The 22,941-nt window shown below is 41.0% G+C and overlaps 2 protein-coding genes across 5 annotated transcripts in view; both read right to left on the reverse strand.

Annotated features, from left to right (window-relative positions):
* Positions 1–303: 303 nt before the first annotated feature.
* On the reverse strand, positions 304–5,696 carry LOC137020905 (uncharacterized). The gene is made up of 6 exons (XM_067387025.1): positions 5,425–5,696; positions 1,472–1,543; positions 1,298–1,389; positions 975–1,142; positions 667–893; positions 304–575 (listed from the first exon to the last, which is right to left on the reverse strand). Exons 1-6 carry the CDS (start codon positions 5,489–5,491, stop codon positions 464–466), a joined length of 738 nt encoding a protein of 245 aa, XP_067243126.1. The 5' UTR covers positions 5,492–5,696; the 3' UTR covers positions 304–463.
* A 338-nt stretch (positions 5,697–6,034) lies between these two features.
* filip1l (filamin A interacting protein 1-like) overlaps positions 6,035–22,941 on the reverse strand; it is a 36,477-nt gene continuing 19,570 nt past the window's right edge. For 2 of the 4 annotated variants that reach the window (XM_067387602.1, XM_067387604.1), the window contains exon 5: positions 10,044–13,245. In XM_067387602.1, the coding sequence (XP_067243703.1) occupies positions 10,422–13,245 (2,824 nt within the window). In that variant the 3' untranslated portion in view covers positions 10,044–10,421. Of the gene's footprint in view, positions 6,374–10,043; positions 13,246–16,233; positions 17,414–22,941 lie in introns of those variants that run through there. The other 2 variants (XM_067387605.1, XR_010895307.1) reach the window with 2 other exon arrangements.

The raw sequence follows: 22,941 nt of genomic DNA on the forward strand, positions 1-22,941 counted from the left end.
GACACTAAAATAACTGGTTTATGGAAACATTTCCTCAGCAGGCAGATGGAGTGTTTCTCCAGGGCTGTGTGATGACTGCCACCCTGTGACTGACCTCAGAACAGCAGGATGAAGCTCACGCTCCTCTAAATGCTGTTATGAGTGTGACGTCCATTAGAAGCACTTTGAGCATCTTGTGTTTGTTCAGACTCGCTGTCTGTGATGATCAGCACAAACACAACCAGAGAACAGAATATTCCTTTAAGAGAGAACAAATGAATTTATTACAGTATGTTTCACGATCGAGACATTTAAAAGTGCAGCACTGACAGACGCGACAAACACAAACATATTTACAACCGAAGCATTCAGTGCAAAAAACACAAGTTCAAGTAATCGGTCTGTCCACACTCTGGCCGTCGCAAACGGCCTGACGGACGGGTCACATGCTCCAGTGGATCGTCCCGTGTCACGTGACCGTCGTTCAGGGGTGGATCTGTGTTTGTGATTCTCTGCTCTGATGTTCCTGCATGATCTTCTCCAGCTCCTCCAAACACGGACCGATCGCGCTCCTCGACGCCGGAGCCGTTCTGAACCTACAGAAACGACAAGAGGGGTCAGAGCGGCCTGACGAGAGCTTGACCGGAGTGTGTGTGTGTGTGTGTGTGTGTGTGTGTGTCAGCTGACCTGCGCAGGAGTCCTCGGGCTCTTCGAGCGGCGGGTCGGTGTTTCTGCAGTGCTGCAGTACAGAACGCTGCTAGCGTGTTAAAGCAGCGCTCTCGTAGCGTGTTGTGGCCGCTCGTCTCCCACTGCGGAAGATCGCTGGCCAATCGACACGCGGCCTGAACAAACTCCAGGAGCTTCTCCCACTCGCCGCTCCGCAGGAGCAAACGGCCTCCTTCCTCACACGAGCGCTGCAAAACATCAACGGAAACGTTAAATACTCATTCTGCTGGGAGTGAACGAACTCCCATCATGCACGTCTCCGCTCTTACTTTGAATGCCATTAGGTGCGGACGAGCTTTCCTGAAGCAGTGGGCGTCCCGGTTGGAGCCGAGGCGGGAATACGGGATGGATCTGTAGACGCTGGTCTTCTTCTGATGCAGATCTTGCAGTAAGAGCTTGAGGTCAGACGTGAGCGAGCCGGACGCCATCTGAACAGACTGAGACCATCAAGAGACTCAATCAGCATCAGAGGGTCATGTGACAGTGACGTCCCACAGCACAGTTCACATACACAGCAGGTCATACGCCGTTCAAATACACGTTAAAAACGGCACGTATCTGAACTGATAAACGACAGCCGTGTGCGTCTCACCTGTTCGGCGAGCAGAAGACTGTCGAGCAGCTGCTTGGAGACGGACGTCTGACACTCGTACAGTCGCTCTCCGGGCCGCCGCCGCCGCGAACCTGCAGGAGAGAAGAGCGTTAGTCACTCGCCGCTGACGTCACGAGACGGACACACGCGAGCACAGCTCACACGCTAACTCACACGCGTGTTTGACGCCGCAGCCGGCAGACAGACGGGAACACAGGATATCCATGTAGGATCTTCTCAGACATCCTGTGGGGAAGAGAAGTTCACTTATGAAGGATTTAAACCAGTTTTCAATGTTTTAGATCCCCAAATGTGATCAACAGGGACCCGAGATATATTTTCATGTATAAAGACCCAATTTATAGTATGAAAAGCTTATTATTATATATTATTATAAACATGAATAAAATATTATTTGGTTTTTGTCACGTTAAATTACGTTTTTTTTACTCACTATAGTACTTTACTGTTAAATGTATTATTTCTTTATTTTAATTTTTTCATCGTTCAGTCATTTAAAGCAAACTTTTTTATATCTATGTATATAAATCAAATTATTTAAAACAAATGCATTAAAGGTGCAGTATGTAAGATTTCTGTCCACTAGAGGCCTATTCAAAACAAAGGCATAGCTTGATGATGGCAAGTTTGAGCGCGAAATCTTGGGACATGTGGTCTCCACCTCACAGCCGGTGCAAAAGAATAGGGATTGGACTCGTGAAGAAATCATGTTCATGGATGTGATGTGATAATTAACGTTACTGTAGTATAGGGCTGGACAATAATTGAATATCAATATATATCGCGATATAATTTTTTTCAATAACGGTGATATGATTTTTGAACACATTTCCGGTATTTCGATATATACATTACAACATTTCTCACTGACTTGAGGCGCAGTGGTTAGAAAGAGCAGAACGCGATTGTGGTGTACGTCATCACGCTGTCATCAACGTATCTATTGGTTAATATGGTTTGTTTAAAATAGCAACATGGAAAAAAGACAGAGTTCAGATAATGTATGTTTCAGTCGATGGATGTGCAAAACGTTACAACAACGATAATCAAAAAGCGTGGACAAAACAGTCACTCTTTGTAAACTTAACAGCGAGTGTCGTATGCTCTAATGTCCTGTCATTTATGCCGTCATCACCTGGGTGTTGATAGCGCACGAGCGCAGGTGAGACCTGGGGTGCGTTTCCCAAAGCTACTATGGTCGCAAGTTCCGTCGTTACCAATAGAGTTCAATGGGACTTACGACCATGGTTCGCCAACGATGCTTTCGGGAAACTCACCCCTGAACAGCACATGTTGCTATCTGTGTTTAAACTAAACTAATTTAAGCCTTGCTGATTTAAACAGAACAAGATGCGAAAGAGAGCTCGCGCGCACTGTGAGCGGATCTGTGTGCGCTCATCCGAAGCGCGCACACGCTTATTCCAGTCAGCGCGCAAATACTGAGTTCTCTTTCAAGTCTTGCGCTTCGGCGGACAAATTCATACAAAAATTATGTCAACATGCCCGTCTTGTCGAGTATCCTAGCAAACATAGTCGGTTATGTCTTAAGTGAACGTATATTAGTCGAGAAAGACATCGCATGTGTAATATGTACTGGATTGTGCATGTCTTAAAAGGACTTTAATGTTAAATCAAACAATAAATAACAAAGAAATCACTTACGCTCTTGACTGAATAGTTTTGTAACTTCAATAATGATTCATCTTTATTTATTTTATACAGTAAAGATAATATGCAGTGTTATTTTATATTTGATTACTTTATCCATTTTCTGTACCTGAAAGCTACTGTTAGATACCTGGAAAACCTGAAAAGCACTGTTTATTTTATTTGAATATTTGCTTTATTGAACTTATTTGTGATGTTGCTTGTAGTTTGATTGTTTGTTCTTATTTTCTTTATTTTTATTTGACAGTAGTCCTATTTTTATGGTCACGGGTTCGGTATGTGCTAATAGCACGTACCGAAACCGTGACCCTAAAACCTTGATACGAACCGAACCGTGAGCATCAACACTCAACAACGTCCCTGCCCCAGCAATGTGTTTGTGTTGTTTCTCACTGTTTTTTTTCTGTTTTTACTGTTCACAATCTTTATCTTGGCTGAAGCACTTTTGTTTTAATCTATATTAAGGATAATAAAATCAGCCTACGTTATAGTTTAATGTTAAAGATATTATTACTAAAGTGAGTGAGTCTTATGTTTATTTTTTATGTTTGTATGAAGGCTAAATACAAATAAAAGCTGAACATAAATTTATTTGTACTGTTTTTATTTCTAAAATATTATATAGTTTTATAGGAAGAGATTTCATAGATTTGGCAAATTCATTTTTCAGACGTTAAAAATAAAGCTGCATCTGATTATGCTATGTTAGCTACTTCACAAAATAGTGTTTTTCTCTGAGGCGTGGTAAAGCATGAGACTCGCAAAAAAATAAGAAAATTAGATTTAAACAATAAGATTAAAAGTGTTGAGCTATATAACAATAATTAGTTTATAAATATATCAAAACAGTTGTTCCTTTGCCTATTAAAACGTGTAATATTTTAAAGCATCTTTGGTGTTTCCATGGTAACGCGGGTATGACGTCATTGACAGGCGACTCCTCACACGTCCTGGAGCCTTGGATAAAACTGCAGTTTTCTCACGATTTACAAATAGTTGCAAACATTTGGGAACAAAATATATAACACTGGCCTAGTGGCTTTTGGATATTTTACTGCAAAAAATCTTACATATTTGTAGGTACAAACATCCATTGTGACCGTTCTTGGCAGTTTTTCTGAGGCTATTATATAGTTCATATCGATATCGGAATTATATCGTATCGACCGAAATTAAGAATTATATCGTGATATAAATTTTGGCCATATCGTCCAGCCCTACAGTAGTATGAAGCAGAGCAGGAGCGAGTGTTGTGGAGCTGAACGAGGAGCTGGAGCGATTGATCAACACACGCCTAACGAGCAGCGGGACTTTTATTATGACACAGTCGCCACTTCCGCTTTTCCGGTCATGAGTATGAGGAAACGCAGCTCTGTTTATCATATTAGATGCATTTGTGAGTGTTAAATGATGTTATAACGTTACTCTGTGCGTTCGCTCGGCGGTTGCTGTGAGACACTGTTACACACTGCAGTAAGATAGATCCATTTTACAATATCATATTAAATGCTGGATGATTGTGTTGATAAATGGCATGCAATTAATTTTAAAACGTATTGTATGATGGAGAAAATGCTGTATTACTGTTATTAAAAATAAAGCTGCATCTGATTATGCTATGTTAGCTACTTCACAAAATAGTGTTTTTCTCTGAGGCGTGGTAAAGCGTGGTAAATCAAGAAAATTTGATTTAAACATTAAGATTAAAAGTGTTGAGCTATATAACAATAATTAGTTTATAAATATATCAAAACAGTTGTTCCTTTGCCTATTAAAACGTGTAATATTTTAAAGCATCTTTGGTGTTTCCATGGTAACGCGGGTATGACGTCATTGACAGGCGACTCCTCACACGTCCTGGAGCCTTGGATAAAACTGCAGTTTTCTCACGATTTACAAATAGTTGCAAACATTTGGGAACAAAATATATAACACTGGCCTAGTGGCTTTTGGATATTTTACTGCAAAAAATCTTACATATTGCACCTTTAACTTATTTTAAATGAAAAGCATTTATTAATTCATTCAGAGATTGTTTTCCTCTAAACTTTTCTCCAATTTGAAACCCCTGATTTAAACTACTAAAATCTTTACATGAAGCAGATGTGAGGTGAAATAAATCAATTAATCAACAAGAAAACATGAAAGACCTTCATCATCATCATCTTTATGAACAAAGGCAGAACATTCATATTTTTCATATTGTTGCTCCTAAAGACTGGATGAAAAAAAAAAAACTCGGTGTTTTTGCATGATCTTACAAAATGTGTATTAATTTCCATGATTATAACATTATGATAAGAAAAATATCACCAACAGTGAGTGACATCAGAGATTACAGTAACAGCTGGACACTGAATTTGGGTCACATCTCTTTGAGTTTTGGAGATTTACTGTGACTTTCATGATGATGATGATGATGATGATGATGTTCTCACCTGTGATTTTGGCCTGTGGTTCTGGGATCTCCACTAACACTGATCTCTGATCAGACTCATCTGCCATTTTAAACTCTTTCTTCTCTTCCTGCTGGAATCGCCCGATAATCTCTCAGTTTTTCAGCGCGAAGCTAAAATATCCTTCAGTATCGCGCCATAAACTACTCAGGGAAACTAAATAAATAAAAAGGACTAAATAACATTAGTGAAATTAATCAATAAATATGAGAGAAAAGTTTCTTCTCGGAGCTGATAGTGTGCGCGCGCTCATCTCTCATTCAGCCGGAGCCCGCGCACAGCATTTACCGCGCGGGCGGGGCTTCCGTTTCCTACGCTCTGATTGGCTCAATGCTGTGGAGACGCTGAATTCTGATTGGTTGGACGTCAGTGCTGCGTCGTAGAAGCCCTGGATCGATCAGACTGTGAGTATTTGATTTAAACTCGAAGCTATAAATAATAATTTTATGAAACTAATGTAATAATCATTATCATTCAGATATAAAAAGTCTTTTTATTAACATCCAGATCTCATACATCAAAAATACTTCATATGACAAGTGCATAATTTCTCTACATTACTACCAACTTAATTAATGAGTAAAATAATAACTGAGTTCTGTCAAATTTAAAGAAAAAAGAAAGAGAGAGCACCATAAAGTGAAAGATTAGCGATGGTCAGGATGAGTTTTATCACAGTGTCTCATTACTTCTCATAAGAAGTCTCATTACAGCACCAAAAGTGATCAAATAAAGTGAAAGACAATAAACATAAAACATGTTTCCTCGGACATATCACTCATGATTTGGTAGGTTGGTTCATCATGTTCAGGTTGTTATTAGACACACATTTCCCAGAGTTCAGTGGGGTTTGGACGGCTTTCGCTGCACTGCAGCCTTTGGGTTTGGGGATCCTGGTCGGTCCAGAACGCCGGAATGATTCCAGAGGCATCTGTCGGGATCCAAACAGAAAGAAGCTCGATCAGTCGCTACATATGAGCAGTTCTGACACTGTTCAGTGACCCAGCTAACAGGAAACGTTCTCAGAACGTTCTCTCAAAGTTATAAACAAAAGCTCTGCCGTTAACGCTAACAGATTGTATATGGTCTTTAATAATGTTCTCAAAACGTTAGCACAAAAACATCATTCATGGAACCTTTTTCCGAAACATTTTAGTTGGACTTTCGTCTAACATCTTACCTGTTTCAGAACGTTCAGAGAAACGTTCCCATAATTGTTTGCAGAATGATAATTTGGAATGTTTCCTTAACGTTCACATAACAACAACAACATTTTTATAACATAAAGGGAACATTAGCAAACCATCTGAAAGCCCAAAGTATAGTTCAGTTTTTACGCGTATGCGAGGGTCAGCGTACTCACTGTGTGACGCGAATTTCGTCATCAGAAGAGTATGCGTGTACTGTACGTGCACCGCCACTGCGCATACTTGTACGCGCAGGTCGCACATGCGCATTTATTTATTTTTTGCAGTAATTAGTTTATCCACAAGGTGGCAGCAGTGCCCTGGGGGTGTCGATTCATATAGTCAAAGAAAAACTGCATAAACAGAACAGACAGGAACGCATGCGAGCTACAGCGACGACGGAGACCTACATAGGCGACAGATTGTGTGAAGAGGTTAGAAAGTACTATCATTTGTAAAACTCTATCATGAAAGAATACAAAGATGTTTACATGGGTTGTAACTCGTGGCGAGAGATTGTGCAAAACTGTGCATGTGTCAAACGCCGGTGTACGCGTACAACTCAAATGAAGTATACTTTCCAAGGCTGTGCGCTCGACTGCGTACTCGTAAAAAAAACGAAGTATACCCAGGGCTTAACAGGGAGCTACAAACGTTCTTTCAGTAATGAACAGAACTATCTGGTCTTTGATAACGTTAGCACAAAAACATCATTCATGTAACGTTTTTCTGAAACATTTTTGTTAGACGTTCGTTTAACATTTTTAAATGTTACCTGTCTCAGAACATTCAGAGAACTTTCAAAAGTAACGTTTCAATAATGTTTGCAGAATGATAATTTGGAATGTTTCCTTAACGCTCACATAACAACAAAAACAGAAATAATGTTTTTATAACATAAAGGGAACGTTAGCAAATCATCCTTAGAAGGTTTTGTTAGCAGGGTCCTGGAAATGAGACTCTACAGATCTGTGTGGTGTTGAGATGGCCAGAAGATGGCGCTGTCAAACACACATCATCTCTAGTACATGCTGTACAGACACAAGACTTCATGCTTTCTATCTTAGCAAGAAAATGGTTCAATTTGTCATTTGATTTTTTTCATAAAGAAAAACCCAGTTGGTTATAGCTGAGAAACTCTGTGGAGGGAGAATGATGAATGTGCTTGAGATGTGATGTTTTTTGTTTGGAACAGTGTGTAAGTTAGACAGACAGAGAGAGACAGAGAGACAGGAGTGTTTCTGCAGTCATCTGTGAGCGTCTCCTGAGGTTTGTGTGACGGATCTCATTCCTGCACAATCAGCACAAACGCTCTGCCAGAGACTGATGTCAGCGCAGGAGAGTTTAGAAAGCATGTCAGGCCTCACATCTACAGACGCATTAGATCCAGTCCAGCAGAATCAGTCCGGTGACTCCTGCAGTGGATTTGGAGAAGACGTGTTTCTCGCTGTCTGAAGTCTGGACTGCAGAAAGAGCTTTCTAACTGAGCTCTCCAAAACCAAACCAGCAGTCTGCAGGTTTACGTCAGACATGAAAAATGTTCAAATGTGGGTCAGGCTGTGCTTTGGGCTCGGGTAACGCAGCATGCGGGTCGAGTCAGAGGGCACGTAGATGCACATAATGAGTGCTAATTAAAAGTGTCCTCCCTCTGGACTCGAACGAGCAGGAGCTTCCAGCGCCAGAGACGAGCGGCCGGCTCCACTGCAGCTGCTGTCGCCATGGAAACTAAACAAGGCCTTTGTTTGGGCCGCTGAGAGAACCGCCTCTAAACAACCGCGTTCTTCTGTCGAAGGAACTTGCAGGAACAGTTTTATTGTTTAACGCTTCCCTTCGCTTGTGCTGCTTCATCTGAGTTTCTGTAGATCTTCTGATTGATCATGAACTAATCTTAGCTGGACACAGGGGTCAGGTTTGATGTTTTAGAAGGCTTTTGCCTTAAAGATTGGCTGGCAGACCAGCTAAACCGGCTTATGAACAGTTAAACTACATTGTTTGACGTTTTTCACAGGTTTCACTGCAAAACATGATGTTCTTCCTCAGTGTTTCTGTCTTGTTTTCCAGTACAAATATCTAAACATCCGTAAAACAAGATACATTTACTGGAGAAGCACAATGACAGGAATTTACATCTTGATTTCTCATTAACAATTAAAACAAGAAAAAAGCTTGTTATATTTCTCTGAAAGTAAAATCATTTTGCATTAGTAAATCTATCTTGTTTTAAGGATGTTTAGATAAGATGTTTTGGAAAACAAGACTTTTTTGCAGTGATAATCAAATCATATGAAGAAAACCTCTAATGTGTAGAAGATGATTCCTTCAGTCCCATCATGCATCGTCTCATTTGTGTTTGGTAACTGTCGTCTGTACTGCACATACTGCATGGATTTAAGCTAAACGAGTGCGTGTGTACTTGAGTGTGATTCACTAACAGGGCTGATGAGATATCGTCTCGGTTCATAATCACAGCTGTTCTCGAGCCCTCCATGAACGGCAGTTTGTTTAGCCAGACAACCAGAGGATACACACTCCAGACGGCACAAATTCCAGCCTGAATCAATTTAACGCTTGATATAGTCCATGTACACGAGTTCTCTGTATGTGTGTGTGTGTGTGTGTGTGTGAGCAGATTCATTGAAAAGAACATTTTCTATAGCATGCTGTAATGTCACAGGCAGAGACGTGTGTTTGACAGCAATTTAGTTTTAAAAAACTTTTTTGACCAGTGCAAGCAAACTCCTCACGTTAATGCTTTAACTTTCTACACACTGCAGAGCTTTAATGTTGTTTTTCTTTGGAGTCAAATCTCATGCAGCAGCAAACGACCATGCAGACGGTGAGACTTTTCCATGATATCACTACAGAAGACTGTGGATTCTCTCAGTCAGAGCGGATGGTGGTGGTGTTGTGGACCGGCCAGTAACTATGACATCAGACAATGAGCTGAACGTTCTCAAACTCTGCTCACATTTTCTCACAGTTATCACAGGTATAATTTACTTTATAAGGCAAATTCACACCGCACAGATGAACGCCAACAAACACATTTGCTGGGTTTTGTCGGATCAGTGCGTTACATCTGTTGGCGTTGGTCAGGGTTTGTTTTCACCCGACTGAACATATTCAATCAGTGTTTGTCTGTGTCTGTCGGGGCAGTGTGAACATGAGTTATTTTTTATAAAATTCTAAATCCAACCGCAAACTTGTTTGTTGGTGTTTGTTTGTGCGGTGTGAATTGGCCTATAAATGTCTTATTAATGGCTGAATGTTTTCCAACAAAAAGCAACTCATAAATGAAATCATGCATGTGTACCTCATCAGAATGCATTACTAATAAATTAAGCTATTGTTAACATTCTGATTTTCATTATTAACACAAACCCAACATAAGATGTAAGAGGAAAAAGAAAAATAAAGCAAAAATGCAATTGTATATCAATCAGTGAACTTTAATGGTACAGGATCATTTGCTATCTAGCAAAAACAGTAAGTGCACTTAACCTCAAAGTGAAGTGAAAAAGCACAAGTGCTTGTGTTCTCGTTATGTGTGGTTTTCTCTGCTTTTGTTTTACATATCATGCACATAAACATCTCATTATTAATCAAACAGAAACAAAGAAATCAAACCAACAAAAGAAACTACAGTTGCACAGGTTAGCCGCTACTGCAGTCAAGAACAACAGATCTGAGGGTTTGGAGGAGCAGTAGATCACGGAGCCAGGGGTCGACGACTGAGGAGATCAGGGGGTCACACTGGTCTACAGTCACTAATCAAACACTAGTCGGTTTGGGTCAGTCACAGATGTTACTTACTGTAATTTGTGAGGGCCGTGAGATGGGACTGGATGTGGGTTTTATCACGATGCTGCTTGTGATTTTGTTGTTGCCTTTGGCTGGAGTGCCATTGGCTAACACTGGAATCCTTTGCTCCGGCCCGAGGGAGTAATAGGGACTGATGGATTTGCCCGTGGTGTTCACGGCTTGAATGTAGGGGCTCCCTAAGTGAATATGGATTTTGTTGTCATCAGTGGTAATGACATTTGGACCTGAGCTGTTGGACCTCTGTAGTTGCCAGCTGTTCTGCCTTTCAGGGCTCACACGGAACACTGTATGACCTCCCACAAGCTCTACCGGCTCTGACCGGTCAGGGGTTCCAGTGGTAACGGACACGATCTGAATGGGAGACATGGCTCGGTCTGGGGTCACCGATCCGCAGGACTCGGAAGATAGAGTTTGCGAATAGGCTGCCATGGTGAGCGGAGACATGGAGCGATCGGGAGTGCTGGGACTGCAGGGACTCTCCGGAGGAGTTCCCTTGGACTTGCTGGAAGGTGAGATCGAAGAGTTCTGGAGGATTGTGATTCGCTGTTTTGGAGGGGCACCACTTGTCGGGATGACCGCCGTGCTTGTATAGGACTGGGCGTTTTCTGTGGTGGGACTCGTGATCTCAAGAGTTGCAATGTTGTGCCCGTGGTCAGGGGTCACTTTGATATGGAGAGGTTGCCCAGGACTGTGCGTGAGGACCACGTCCCCCTGCTGAACGTGATTACTGTTCTGTCTCGGTTGTACCTTGCCATTCATTGGATGATGACTTTCTCTAGTCTTAAGGAAAGGGCCCCTTGCTCTTCTCATGTTGTTGTTAAGATTGTTGACATTGTTCATGAGCGACGGAGTGCATTTTGTAAGGTTGATCTCGTTGTAGTTGGCCTCGTCCTCTGGATCGCTCTCCACGTACAGCTTGCCGTTGACCAGGGCACGTTCCAGCGGTGCAAAATTCCTGTAATTCGGGGACAGGCTCTCCGTTGGGTCCGTCTGCACCTCCTTTGTGGAGACTTGTAGATCTGAGAAACGTCTTCCGTTCATTCCCGGTCTCAGGCTCTTGCTGAAGCGACGGTATCTCTCCAGTTCTCGTGTAAGGTTCTCCATCTCTCTGGCCAGCTCTTTGTTCCTGACCTCTTGCTGGGTGAGTTTTCTCTGTAGGGTCGTGTGGTCTGTTTTCAAGCGGCAGATGGATTCCTCGGTGCCCATGTACTCGTGGATCTTCTCTTTCAGGGCTTCTACCTCTCTGGTGAGATGACTGGATTTGGCCTCTTCCTCTTTCAGACGCTTGTACAGGATGTGCTCTTGGTTGGACTCCTCTTTCTCAGCCAACTGGTACTTAGACAGCTCCTTCCTGGACATCTCCAGTTCCTCCATCAGTGCTTTTGCTCGTTCCTGCTCATTGGAGTATCTCTTCTCCAGGGATTCAAACTCATCTTCAGTCTTCAAAAGATCACCCTCAACCACCTTCATCTCCTTTAACTTCCTCCTGAGGCGCTCCACTTCCTGGGTCAAATCTTTCACTTTGTTGTCTTCCTGCTGGTAGCGGTAAGGACCTGGGCTCTTCGGGTGCTCCTCTTTGGATTTGTTCCTCAGTAACTCTCTTTCCACTGCTTCCAGTGATTGAAGCCTCTTTTTCATCATGCTGACTTTAGACTGAAGGTCACAGTTTTTCTCTTCTTCTGCTTTCAGCTTAGCTTTGAGCTCATCCCTCTCCCGAGTGGCAACACACATCTTCTCCTCTAGTTCGGCCTTTGAGCGCAGAGCTTTCTTGCTCTCTTCGATCAGTTTTTCAGTGACAGTGTTGACTTTGTCTTGTTCTGCCTGCAGTTTGCCAGTGCTGTTTTGCACTTTGTCCTCCATCAGCTTTAACTTTTCGGCCATAGCTTTTCTCTCATCCACTAGCATGACGGTCAGTGTCTTCAGTTTTGTCAAATCCTCTTTCAGTGTCAACTCCGTCTTCTCCAAATGAACCTCTGTAGCCTCAAGCTCTTTGATTCTGACTCTCAGCACATCTAGTTCATTGGACATGTGTTTAGTCATGGTCCGCTCTTTCTCCATGTTGCTTTTCAGTGAACTGCACTCCTGCTTGCTCTTCCCAAAAGCATCCTCTAATTTCTCCAGCTCCATAATTCTGTGATTCAGCTTGTCCACCTCCACTTTTAAGCTACAGCTCTGACTCGACTCCTTCTCCAGCTTTCTGTGGAGGTCCCTGCACATGTCCTCCATCTTGATCAGCTCCTCATCCTTCCCTTCCATTTCAAGCACTCGTTTCCTCAACTCCTCCACCTCCGCCACTAGGCTGGAGTTGCCACACTCCCCGCGGCCGATTTTATCCCGTAGCTCCTGCAGTTCCTCCTCTGCTCTGTGCAGAGTCTTGTTGGTTTCTTCCAGCTCATCTAACTGCCGGCTGAGTGCGGAGAGCTTCTGCCGTAGCTGTCTGTTCTGGGCATCTTCATTGGTCAGTTTGGCAGTCATGGCTTCCTGCTCTTGGTGGAAATGGCAGGCCTGGTTGCGTAACTCCTCCTCCAAGCGATGGACTTTGTTCTCCTCTTCTTGCAACCGGGTTTGGGTGGAACTCAGCTCGTCTTGGGCCTGAGTGGCAGTATTCTGGAGTTCCTGGACCTTGGCTGTTTGTTGGGTCAGCTGCTCTGCGAGGCGCTGCTGTTCATCGACCACCAGGAGGGCAAAGGACTTTAGCTTAGTTAGTTCGTCCTTTAGACTTGTGACTTTCTTAGTGTTCTCTTCTTCCTTTCTCTCCTGGTATGTCTTTTCCTGATCAATGAGCAGTTTCAGTCTGGCAACAAAGAAGAAAATAAGAAAAGACTGTTAAGATGAGATACAAACGGCCTGTTTTTTAAAAACATAACATTTTAAATGTTTGTTGTAAAGGCTGATTCAAACTGCACCAACAGATGCTGACACAGTGTATCAATTCTCTGATCTTCCACAATCCGAAAAACAGCATTTGAACATGTTCAATCAGTGAAACCAATGCTAACAGATGCCTACGGGGTAACACACTGATCTGACAAAACCTGACAAAGTGTCTGTTGCCGTCTGACAGTGCAGTGTGAATTAGACTTTACTGTTTTGTGTAAACCTCAGTTTTACATAGATATAGAAACACAAAAGCCTACAGTGAAAGTAAACTACTATTCAACTGGGAACCTTCGTATCCATGTTTGTTCATGCCATATGAGGATATATAGAGGTATAATTGTAAGTAAAATCCAGTAGACTAAAAGTGGGGCAGTGTGTTCCAGAGGTACAAAGTCAGGCAGAAAGCGGGGTCATGGTGGCTGGCGCAAGTTCCTTGGTCCCAAATGCCGCCAGCGGTGGAGGGTGTTTTGACTACAGGACGCAGCTGCCAACCTGCACTACAGAAGGCACATTAGAGTGGAAATGGAAAAAGACTTTTAATAAGGGGGTTCCTCTGTCCCCCCCCCACACACCCATGAACACCACCACCTTCCTTCAGTGGTTTTATATTTTAAGGAATTCCCCCTCCTCCAAAGGCCATTACTGGCTATGTAAACAAAACCTCTTTCAGAGGCTCCTAACCAGCAGTGGACAGGGATGATGTCAGTGGTTCGTGTATGAAAGTGTGTCCACATGCTTCCATGTGTGTGTCACTCATACGTGGCTTCAGCCACTTAAAAGTAATGGAAAATCATCTTAATAATAACAGAGCGACGATAGAAAATAAACAAAAGTCAGATTCTAAAAATACAGTATTATAAATCACAGTGCAGTGTCCTACTGAACATGAACCAAAGCACGAGTGTGTTCCTTTATGACACAGCGCAGTTCTATTCTCTGAGATTACTTGCAGACTGAACATTCATAAAGCGTCAAGCCGGCCATCCTCGCTACAGATGCTGGAAATATCTGTGGTGTGCATCGGTCGCTTTGTGACTTCATTAAACATTTGTGGTTCACCATTAACAGAAGGAAATGAAAGTCAAAAGTTGAACTCCGTAAGATTGAAACGCTATTGTGCTAATTGCTCACAAATGCTGTAGCGAGCTCATTATCTGCCGTCACAGGGCCAGAAAATACTGCAGGAGAGAATGATGCATGTGTTAGATCATACTACCTAAAACTTGTTTTTTATTTACAACCTCATAAGCTCAAACCTGATGCCTCATTTCAGTGATTTATTGGCATGATAGTTTTTGCAACCACTGTGTCGCAGTTTAGATACTATCCGTCCTAATCAGTATGCAAGAGTAAAATCAGTGCATTCGGAGACATAGCACGTTTAAAAGAGCATGCCAAATGTGCCTTCAGTGGATTTCAAGTGTGCATTCATGCTAAAAGTGAAGTAATAATAATTCAGCCTGACGCAACAGTCCAAGACAAAGGACTCTGTGGTATTAAGGCATGGGAGTATGTCTCAATGCTGCCGCACTGTGCTTTCCCATCACTGAAGAGCATACTTTAGCGGTGTAGTTAAATTTGTTCATTGAGACACAACCTATGATTCTCAGCAGCCCCCCGGGAGGAAATGACACGTCTTCTGTGATCATGTAAACACTGGGACTCTCAATCTTCTAACCACTGATACAGATTCTGGATTAAACAGTGTGATCAATCTAAACATTAAACTCTGAAGACATGTCGCTTCTCATATGGACACGGAGCTGATGACAACATGACGAAAGCAAAAGCGGCGTTCACCGAGGCCTGAGCTCATCAGAAAGCAGCAGCGCGAGTGTCCGACGGGCCTAAAACTGCTCAGGAAAGACAAACGCTCCGTCCCTTCTCTGTTTTAACCTTGGACCGCCCGATCGACTTGGACTCGCTCCCAAGAGCCCAGATTTTTACAGAGAAAACTGAGGAGAAGTCTACGCCATGGAAAAAGGACTTTAATATAGAGTTGGAAAAGCCTGCGAGAAGGATTTAAATGTTGTCATAAATAAGGGTGTGTGAAATCTCAAGACTATCTGAGAGATTTAAATGGCTTGAACATTTTTGTGTGTCACGCCATTTGTGTGATATTATATGTGAAAATGCACAATGTCCTGAAATGTTGCACAGAACACAAGATGGACGCTGCCGAGCTCAATCCTCAAACGCTGATAATTAAAGCATTATGGGATAAAAGACTCATCTCAACTCAAACATCTGACGTTCACCCAGTAAAGTTTGTGTCCAGCAGAGGGCAGCAGATCAGATCTGCTCATACAGGGATTATTAAAGCTCATAATGCTCAGAAACACTGAACGTGCATTAAAAGGACTAAACTTTACAAAAACACCCACAACAAGACTGTGTTGAAGATAAAAGAAGGGAACCACCCGTGATCTACATCAGTCGGTTTAGTGAGGTGAGATACTTGCACTGCGAGTAACTATACTGAAGATAATAACCGTATGTAACCCGAGTTAATAACAGGACTGAAGTTAATGACAGTGCGTAACCTGATCGTGTTCATCTAACAATTATAATCTCGTCCTTTTCCAAAATCTGCACATTTTTTCTCCATTTATTATCAACCCTGAATGCAGCATGCAGTGGACGGTGAGCACTTTTCTGCATTTTACAACATTATAAAGACTGAACAGTTGTCGTCATCATCATCATCATTTCTACTGACTCTGTTCCAAGTTTAAACAACATCAGATTTGATGCAAGGCAAGTTTTACCACTAAACACAAACAGCTAAAGATTGACTCGAGTTAAATCATCTCATATAACGTGATATCAAAGGTGATCTACATCAAGTCAAACGCTCTGATTCCAGTCAGGTTGTGTGTGTGTGTGTGTGTGTGTGTCGTACCTGGTCAGTGTTGTTCATCCGCCGCTGCTGCTGTTCAGTGTGTCAGTGATCTGAACATTCCAGCTCTGAAACTCAACAATGAGACGGACTGAAGACGCCTATGAGAGCATGACATCATCAGCACGCCCTTATATGGAGCCTCTCACAGCCATGAGCTCATGTGTGTGTGTGTGTGTGTGTGTGAACAGATCTCACTGAAGAAAAACTGTTTGTTTGAGTGTTACAGAGAGAGTGTGTGTGATTAATGTGTGTGTAACGTGTTAAATATCTGCAGTCTATATGTCAGCGCTCTGGAAGGCAGCATGTGTGTGTGTGTGTGTGTGTGTGTGTGTGTGTGTGTGTGTGTGTGTGTGTGAGAGAGAGAGAGAGAGATGAGAAACTTTCTTTGGATTACAACATTTCCTTCTGGTTTTCCTCACTTGAAGTCATTAATTCACCCAAAGGGAGAAAAATGCACTAACATTTATAAAACACACAGAAACATCCATGTGTGTGTGTGTGTGTGTGTGTGTGTGTGTGTGTGTGTGTGAAAGAGAGAGAGATCAAATGTAACATGGCTCAGATTATTAGCTGTTACATGACTAACAATGTTTTTTCAATGCACTGGCAATACAAAATGTACTTTTTTTCTACAGATATATGAACTGAATTGAACAGAGAGAGAGAGAGAGAGTCATGTTTGTGTTTCTTTAAATAATCAGTGACTTCATAACCTTTAAATCTTTTTTCAACAGCGGCTCATATTTCCCTCCGAAATCAAAGACAAAAAGAAATTGTTTTACATCAAGAAAATGAAGCATGTTTTAAGACCAGCAGAACTGGTGTCCCACAAAACACATTTAACAGCATTAAATATTTTAGATGTTAGATGTTTACTAAGATCCTTCTATTATCCAATGAATAATACCACAATAATATTTAAAATATCAGTAAGATTAAAATATAAAATCATCATTTATTGGTCATGTTCATGTCATTACCGAAACAGTGTGTGTTTGAGTCATTGTCCGAGACTGATTTTAACACACTTCTACATTTCTGATCAGGAAGTATTCCTGTGTTCCTCCTCTCACAGCCTCTCTTTCACAGCAGATTTTTTCTTTTTTGTGCAATTAAGCAAATGATTTTGGGGGTTATTTCATAAAATTTAGTGTTTATGTGTGTACAACTGTTCAGAACTGTGCAAGATAACCATGTGCTGATCATCATCTTTGAGCGGCTCAAAAGTGTCGAAAACTGTCACTACCGAAACTTCACCACATGTTTCAGTTGTAATTGTTTCGGTAGTGACAAAAGGGAACATATAATCATGTATTTGGGGGAAATAAACACGATTTTAGTGCAGTTATGCAAATCATTAGTGTTTTAGTATGCGAGTTAAATTGTGTCATGTGATGTGGTCACTACCAACACATTACTGTCACGACCGAAACATGAGATGATTTGTCAAAAATAAAGTATATTGAATGATCAACTCAGATGTTATTATAGTGATTGATTCAATGTTTATTCAAACTAATGATAAGTTTGATAAACTTTGACTTTTACAAAGAAAGATTCAAAATACAAGAAATCTCATAAATCACACTTGAAATATTGTTAAAATTGTAATTGTTATTGATTTACCTGTGAAAACTGTTTTTAAAAAATAGCAAAAAATATATTTACGAGGAAGATGTAAACAAATTCTGGTAACACTTTAGAATACTGATCCTTCATTAATGAATAACTACACAGGAACAAATGAGTAATGCATTATTAACACTCTAGTAACTACTATTAACTAACAATAAACTCCGATTAATGAATTAGTAAGTAATAGTGCTCAGTTAAAGGTGGTAGTTCACTATTAACTAATCAGTAACTACTGTTTTTTTCATACCTCCCAGAGAACTACTAAGAACTACTATATACAGGTTCATAATTAATCTGAATAATGAATAATGTATAATTAATTCTAGAGTAAAGGCCTTGGTAACCCACTAGTAATGACTGAAGTATTACTAAATACCTAAGAAGGAATTACTAATTATTTGGATCAGTACTCTAAAGTGAAAAACATGATAACTCTCGAGTAACTACTGAAGTCACTGTAAACTTTTGAGGTTTTTGTAAAGTATTGGATAGTAATAACTCAAGAGTTACTATATAACTCTAAAGTAACTACTTCTTATTTGGATCAATATTCTAAAGTGAAGATCATAGTAACCCACAAGTAATTACTCAAGTGTTGCCAAATATATCATAAGGAATTACTGTACAAAAACATACAAAAACCTCAAAAGTTTACAGTGACTTCAGTAGTTACTAGAGAGTTATCATGTTTTTCACTTTAGAATACTGATCCAAATAATTAGTAATTCTTTCTTAGGTATTTAGTAATACTTCAGTCATTACTAGTGGTTTACCAAGGCCTTTACTTTAGAATTAATTATACATTATGCATCATTCATGTTAATTATGAACCTGTATATAGTAGTTCTCTTAGAGGTATGAAAAACAGTAGTTACTGATTAGTTAATAGTGAACTACCACCTTTAACTGAGCACTATTACTTACTAATTCATTAATCGGAGTTTATTGTTAGTTAATAGTAGTTACTAGAGTGTTAATAATGCATTACTCATTTGTTCCTGTGTAGTTATTCATTAATGAAGGATCAGTATTCTAAAGTGTTACCCAAATTCTCAATAGATCAATGTGACTCTTCTTATTAAATTATTTATTATTGCGTTTCGGTAGTGACAAATTTGGGGAGAGGAAAAATATTCCAAAACTTTCTGAAAATAGAATATGAGAATTAACTGCACAATTACTAGAAATGTGTACCTTGAATATTATACAATTTGCATACAAACAAAATTTGTGGAAAATTACATTTTTTCTGCTCTGACTTTCCTGCCAATCCTGAAGACAGACGCACTATTCCTCATTAGTTGTTTTTGTGTAATTCTTGTTATTCTCACATATATACGCATGATTCTCATTAGATTCTCACAATGTTCAGTACTGCATACTGCGTATTAGAGTACAGCAAATACTACCATGACGAATAAAACTTTATTAATAACAGGCTGCTATTTGTGTTCACACTACAGTCAGGAGATGATTCATTCTGAATTACAGTCATGAGAATCTGGAGATTTATGATCTTTTTTTCTTTTATTTTGGGGTGGAATATGAGCTAATAGTGTGTTTATAAGATGTTTTATGACGGGTTCATTGTATCTCTATACAGTGTACGTACACACACACGTCTGCATGTCTCTGTCAGTGTGTGTCAGTGTGTGAGTGTGTGTGTGTGTGTGTGTGTGTGTGTGTGTGTGTGTGTGTGTGTGTGTCAGTGTGTGTCAGTGTGTGAGTGTGTGTGTGTGTGTGTGTCATCTGGAAGTCATCTGACAGACGCCTCTTCTCTGTTTGGAGGGTTTCAGGGAACACAAACACACCGTCCGCTGCTTGTGCAACATCCTCGTCCTCTACAAACAGAACCATTGCTTAATATAGAATCACAATAAGTGTCTGAGCCGAAGGCATGTGTGTGTGTGTGTGTGTGTGTGTGTGTGTGTGTGTGTGTGTGTGTGTGTGTGTGCGTGTGTGTGTGTGAGCCACATGTGTGTAAGATCACCAATGCTCTCATCTGTTTAACATCCAGATGAGTTGAACAGAAGAAAGCAGACGGACGGTGTGTCCTGCCACAAACTCAATATAATCCTCACAAACATTAAAAACATCATGAAGCGACTCGTTTAAACTCTTCACCGCGATATGAGGAACTTTCACACACAGCAAACATCACGACAGTAATTCTGAAACTCATCTCTGTTCTTCACTGATCACAATTAAAGCCAGCTCCTGTATTTCTCAACACTGCTGATTAATTGTGGAAAAACTCACATTCACTAAAGACAACGGATCATATTTTCACGAATGCTTTTGAAGAACTGCTTACTCTCACTTACAGCAGAAACTCTAATGCTTCTGTCTCTGGAAGTTGGCATGAACTTTGCAAATTTATCTATTTTGAAAATGCATGTTATAGAGAACAATTCATCCATGTCTCTGTTTCATTTAAAAACAAAAAATTAAATTATAACCTCAACGTTTCATTAAAATGGCATAACTGAATCCTCCAGTGAAACTATCTGCAGCGGATCTGAGGATCTGATATAGAGAGAATCAGGAAGATTGAACAGTCTTTAAAAACACTCGAGATGGACGGAGCGTCTGAACTATCACAGAATCTCACTGTGTGTCTGCGATTGATAACGTGTGTGTGTGTGTGTTTAAAGAAACAGCCAGATGTTTATATGGTTCTCGCGGCCTGCAGCTGATTACCTGACAAGAATGACATCATAACTGAACCCATATGAGCTGATGATCTCACTGCTCAAGAGTGTGTGTGTGTGTGTGTGTGTGTGTGTGTGTGTGTGTGTGTGTGTGTGTGTGTGTGTGTGTGAAATCACTGCAGGCTGTTTTGACTGTTGTTCCAGCACAGAGTTGTTCATTTTCTAATTTGAAACACAAATGTTTGTTTGCAGCTCAAACTGAAGTGATTCAGTGCATTAGATTCATCAGAGCGAACAAAGACAGACCGATCACTGAACAAACACTGAACGAACACTGAATGAACACCAAACGAACACCGAATGAACACTGAACGAACACTGAATGAACGCTGAACGAACACTGAATAAACACAGAAAGAACACCGAATGAACGCTGAACGAACACCGAACGAACACCGAATAAACACAGAACGAACACCGAACAAACACCAAATGAACACTGAACGAACACTGAATGAACACCAAATGAACACTGAACAAACACCGACCGAACACTGAATGAACACTGAACGAACACCGAACGAACACTGAATAAACACAGAACGAACACCGAACGAACACCGAATGAACGCTGAATGAACACTGGACAAACACCGAACGAACATCGACCGAACACTGAATGAACACCGAACGAACACCGAACAAACATCAAGCGAACACTGAATGAACACCGAGCGAACACTGAATGAACACTGAACGAACATTGAACGAACACTGAACGAACACTGAATGAACACCAAACGAACACTGAACGAACACCGAACGAACACTGAATGAACACTGAACAAACACTGAATGAACACCGAACAAACACTGAACGAACACCGAACGAACACTGAATGAACACTGAACGAACACCGAACGAACACTGAACAAACACCGAATGAACACTGAATGAACACTGAATGAACACCGAACGAACACTGAATGAACACCGAACAAACACTGAACGAAATCCGAACGAACACTGACAGAACCCTGAACGAACACCGAACAAACACTGAACAAACACCGAATGAACACCGAACAAACACTGAACAAACACTGAATGAACACTGAACGAACACTGAACGAAATCCGAACGAACACTGAATGAACTCTGAACGAACACTGACAGAACCCTGAACGAACACCGAACAAACACTGTACAAACACAGAATGAACACTGAACGAAATCCGAATGAACACTGAATGAACTCTGAACGAACACTGACAGAACCCTGAATGAACACCGAACAAACACTGAACAAACACCGAATGAACACTGAACGAACAACGAACAATCACTGAACAAACACCGAATGAACACTGAACGAACAACGAACAAACACTGATCCGGTCTTCTGTTTTAAACACACTAGAGTTCATGATGATGACAAACGTTAGCTTTATAAATAGCTAATATCAAAATTACACTGAACCACCAGATCATTCATGAATCATTCCTACTGATGAGGCTTTTCCCGGATTTACACACACACTCGTGTGACCTCTGACCTCAGGCTCTCTTGTTCTGATTGGCTCTCAGGTCCAGTTCTGCCGGACTCATGGGTAATAAAAGCATGACATCATGTCCTCTGGCTTTCAGCTGACGAGCCAAACATGAGTTTCCTCACAGACTCTCTTTCTGTCATGAAGAATAATGAATATTAATGCATCTGTTTGTCTTTTGTTTGTAACGTTCAGTCGGTGTGTCGTCCGTATGATGACATCATCACCTCGATTAGTCCTGAGATGCAGTGTGTGTGTGTGTGTGTGTGTGTGTGTGTGTGTGTGTGTGTGTGTGTGTGAGAGCATCTGAAAATAATTATCTCACAGCAGAGCTCGAGTTCTTCATGAATGTGTCATGATGTTTTACTGAGGAATGTGATTCAAAGTGACTGAAGACAGACAGAGAGAGACGAACACAAATCTATCTGTATCAGCCAACTGTATATCAAATATATAGTTATATACTGTATATAATATTATCTGCACACGTACAGTACACTCATGTAAAGCGATCTGTCACTATAATCTGATGAATGCAACTATAAGACATGAAGATATTCAGAAGTTTCAGAAAGTATAAACATTCACATTATGATCGTCTGTACGCTGGAAAACTGTTACACAAATAAACTCGATTATCAGCTCAAACGCAGCAGAAATAATCACACCAATCCTGACATCACGTCTGCACCGCAACGAGCCGCAGATTCATCGATCACAACAGGACGAATCTGACGAGATTTAAAGATGTTTGATTAATTAACACCGGGAGATTCCAGCCTTATTTCGACCCGAGCGCAGGAGAATGAGAGTCTGTTCTGAGATCACTGGAGTCTTTCCTCCTTCAGAGAGCTTCTGTAGATCCTGTAAA

The sequence above is a fragment of the Chanodichthys erythropterus genome, chromosome 6 (assembly GCF_024489055.1).
Source record: "Chanodichthys erythropterus isolate Z2021 chromosome 6, ASM2448905v1, whole genome shotgun sequence".
Taxonomy (NCBI): domain Eukaryota; kingdom Metazoa; phylum Chordata; class Actinopteri; order Cypriniformes; family Xenocyprididae; genus Chanodichthys; species Chanodichthys erythropterus.

Coding starts and splice junctions, on each gene's coding strand:
- LOC137020905 (XM_067387025.1), bottom strand. CDS start 5,491: ATGGCAGATGAGTCTGATCAGAGATCAGTGTTAGTGGAGATCCCAGAA. Junction 1,544..5,424: donor ACCACAGGCCAAAATCACAG/GTGAGAACATCA, acceptor TCTTCCCCACAG/GATGTCTGAGAAGATCCTAC. Junction 1,143..1,297: donor GTCTTCTGCTCGCCGAACAG/GTGAGACGCACA, acceptor TGATGGTCTCAG/TCTGTTCAGATGGCGTCCGG.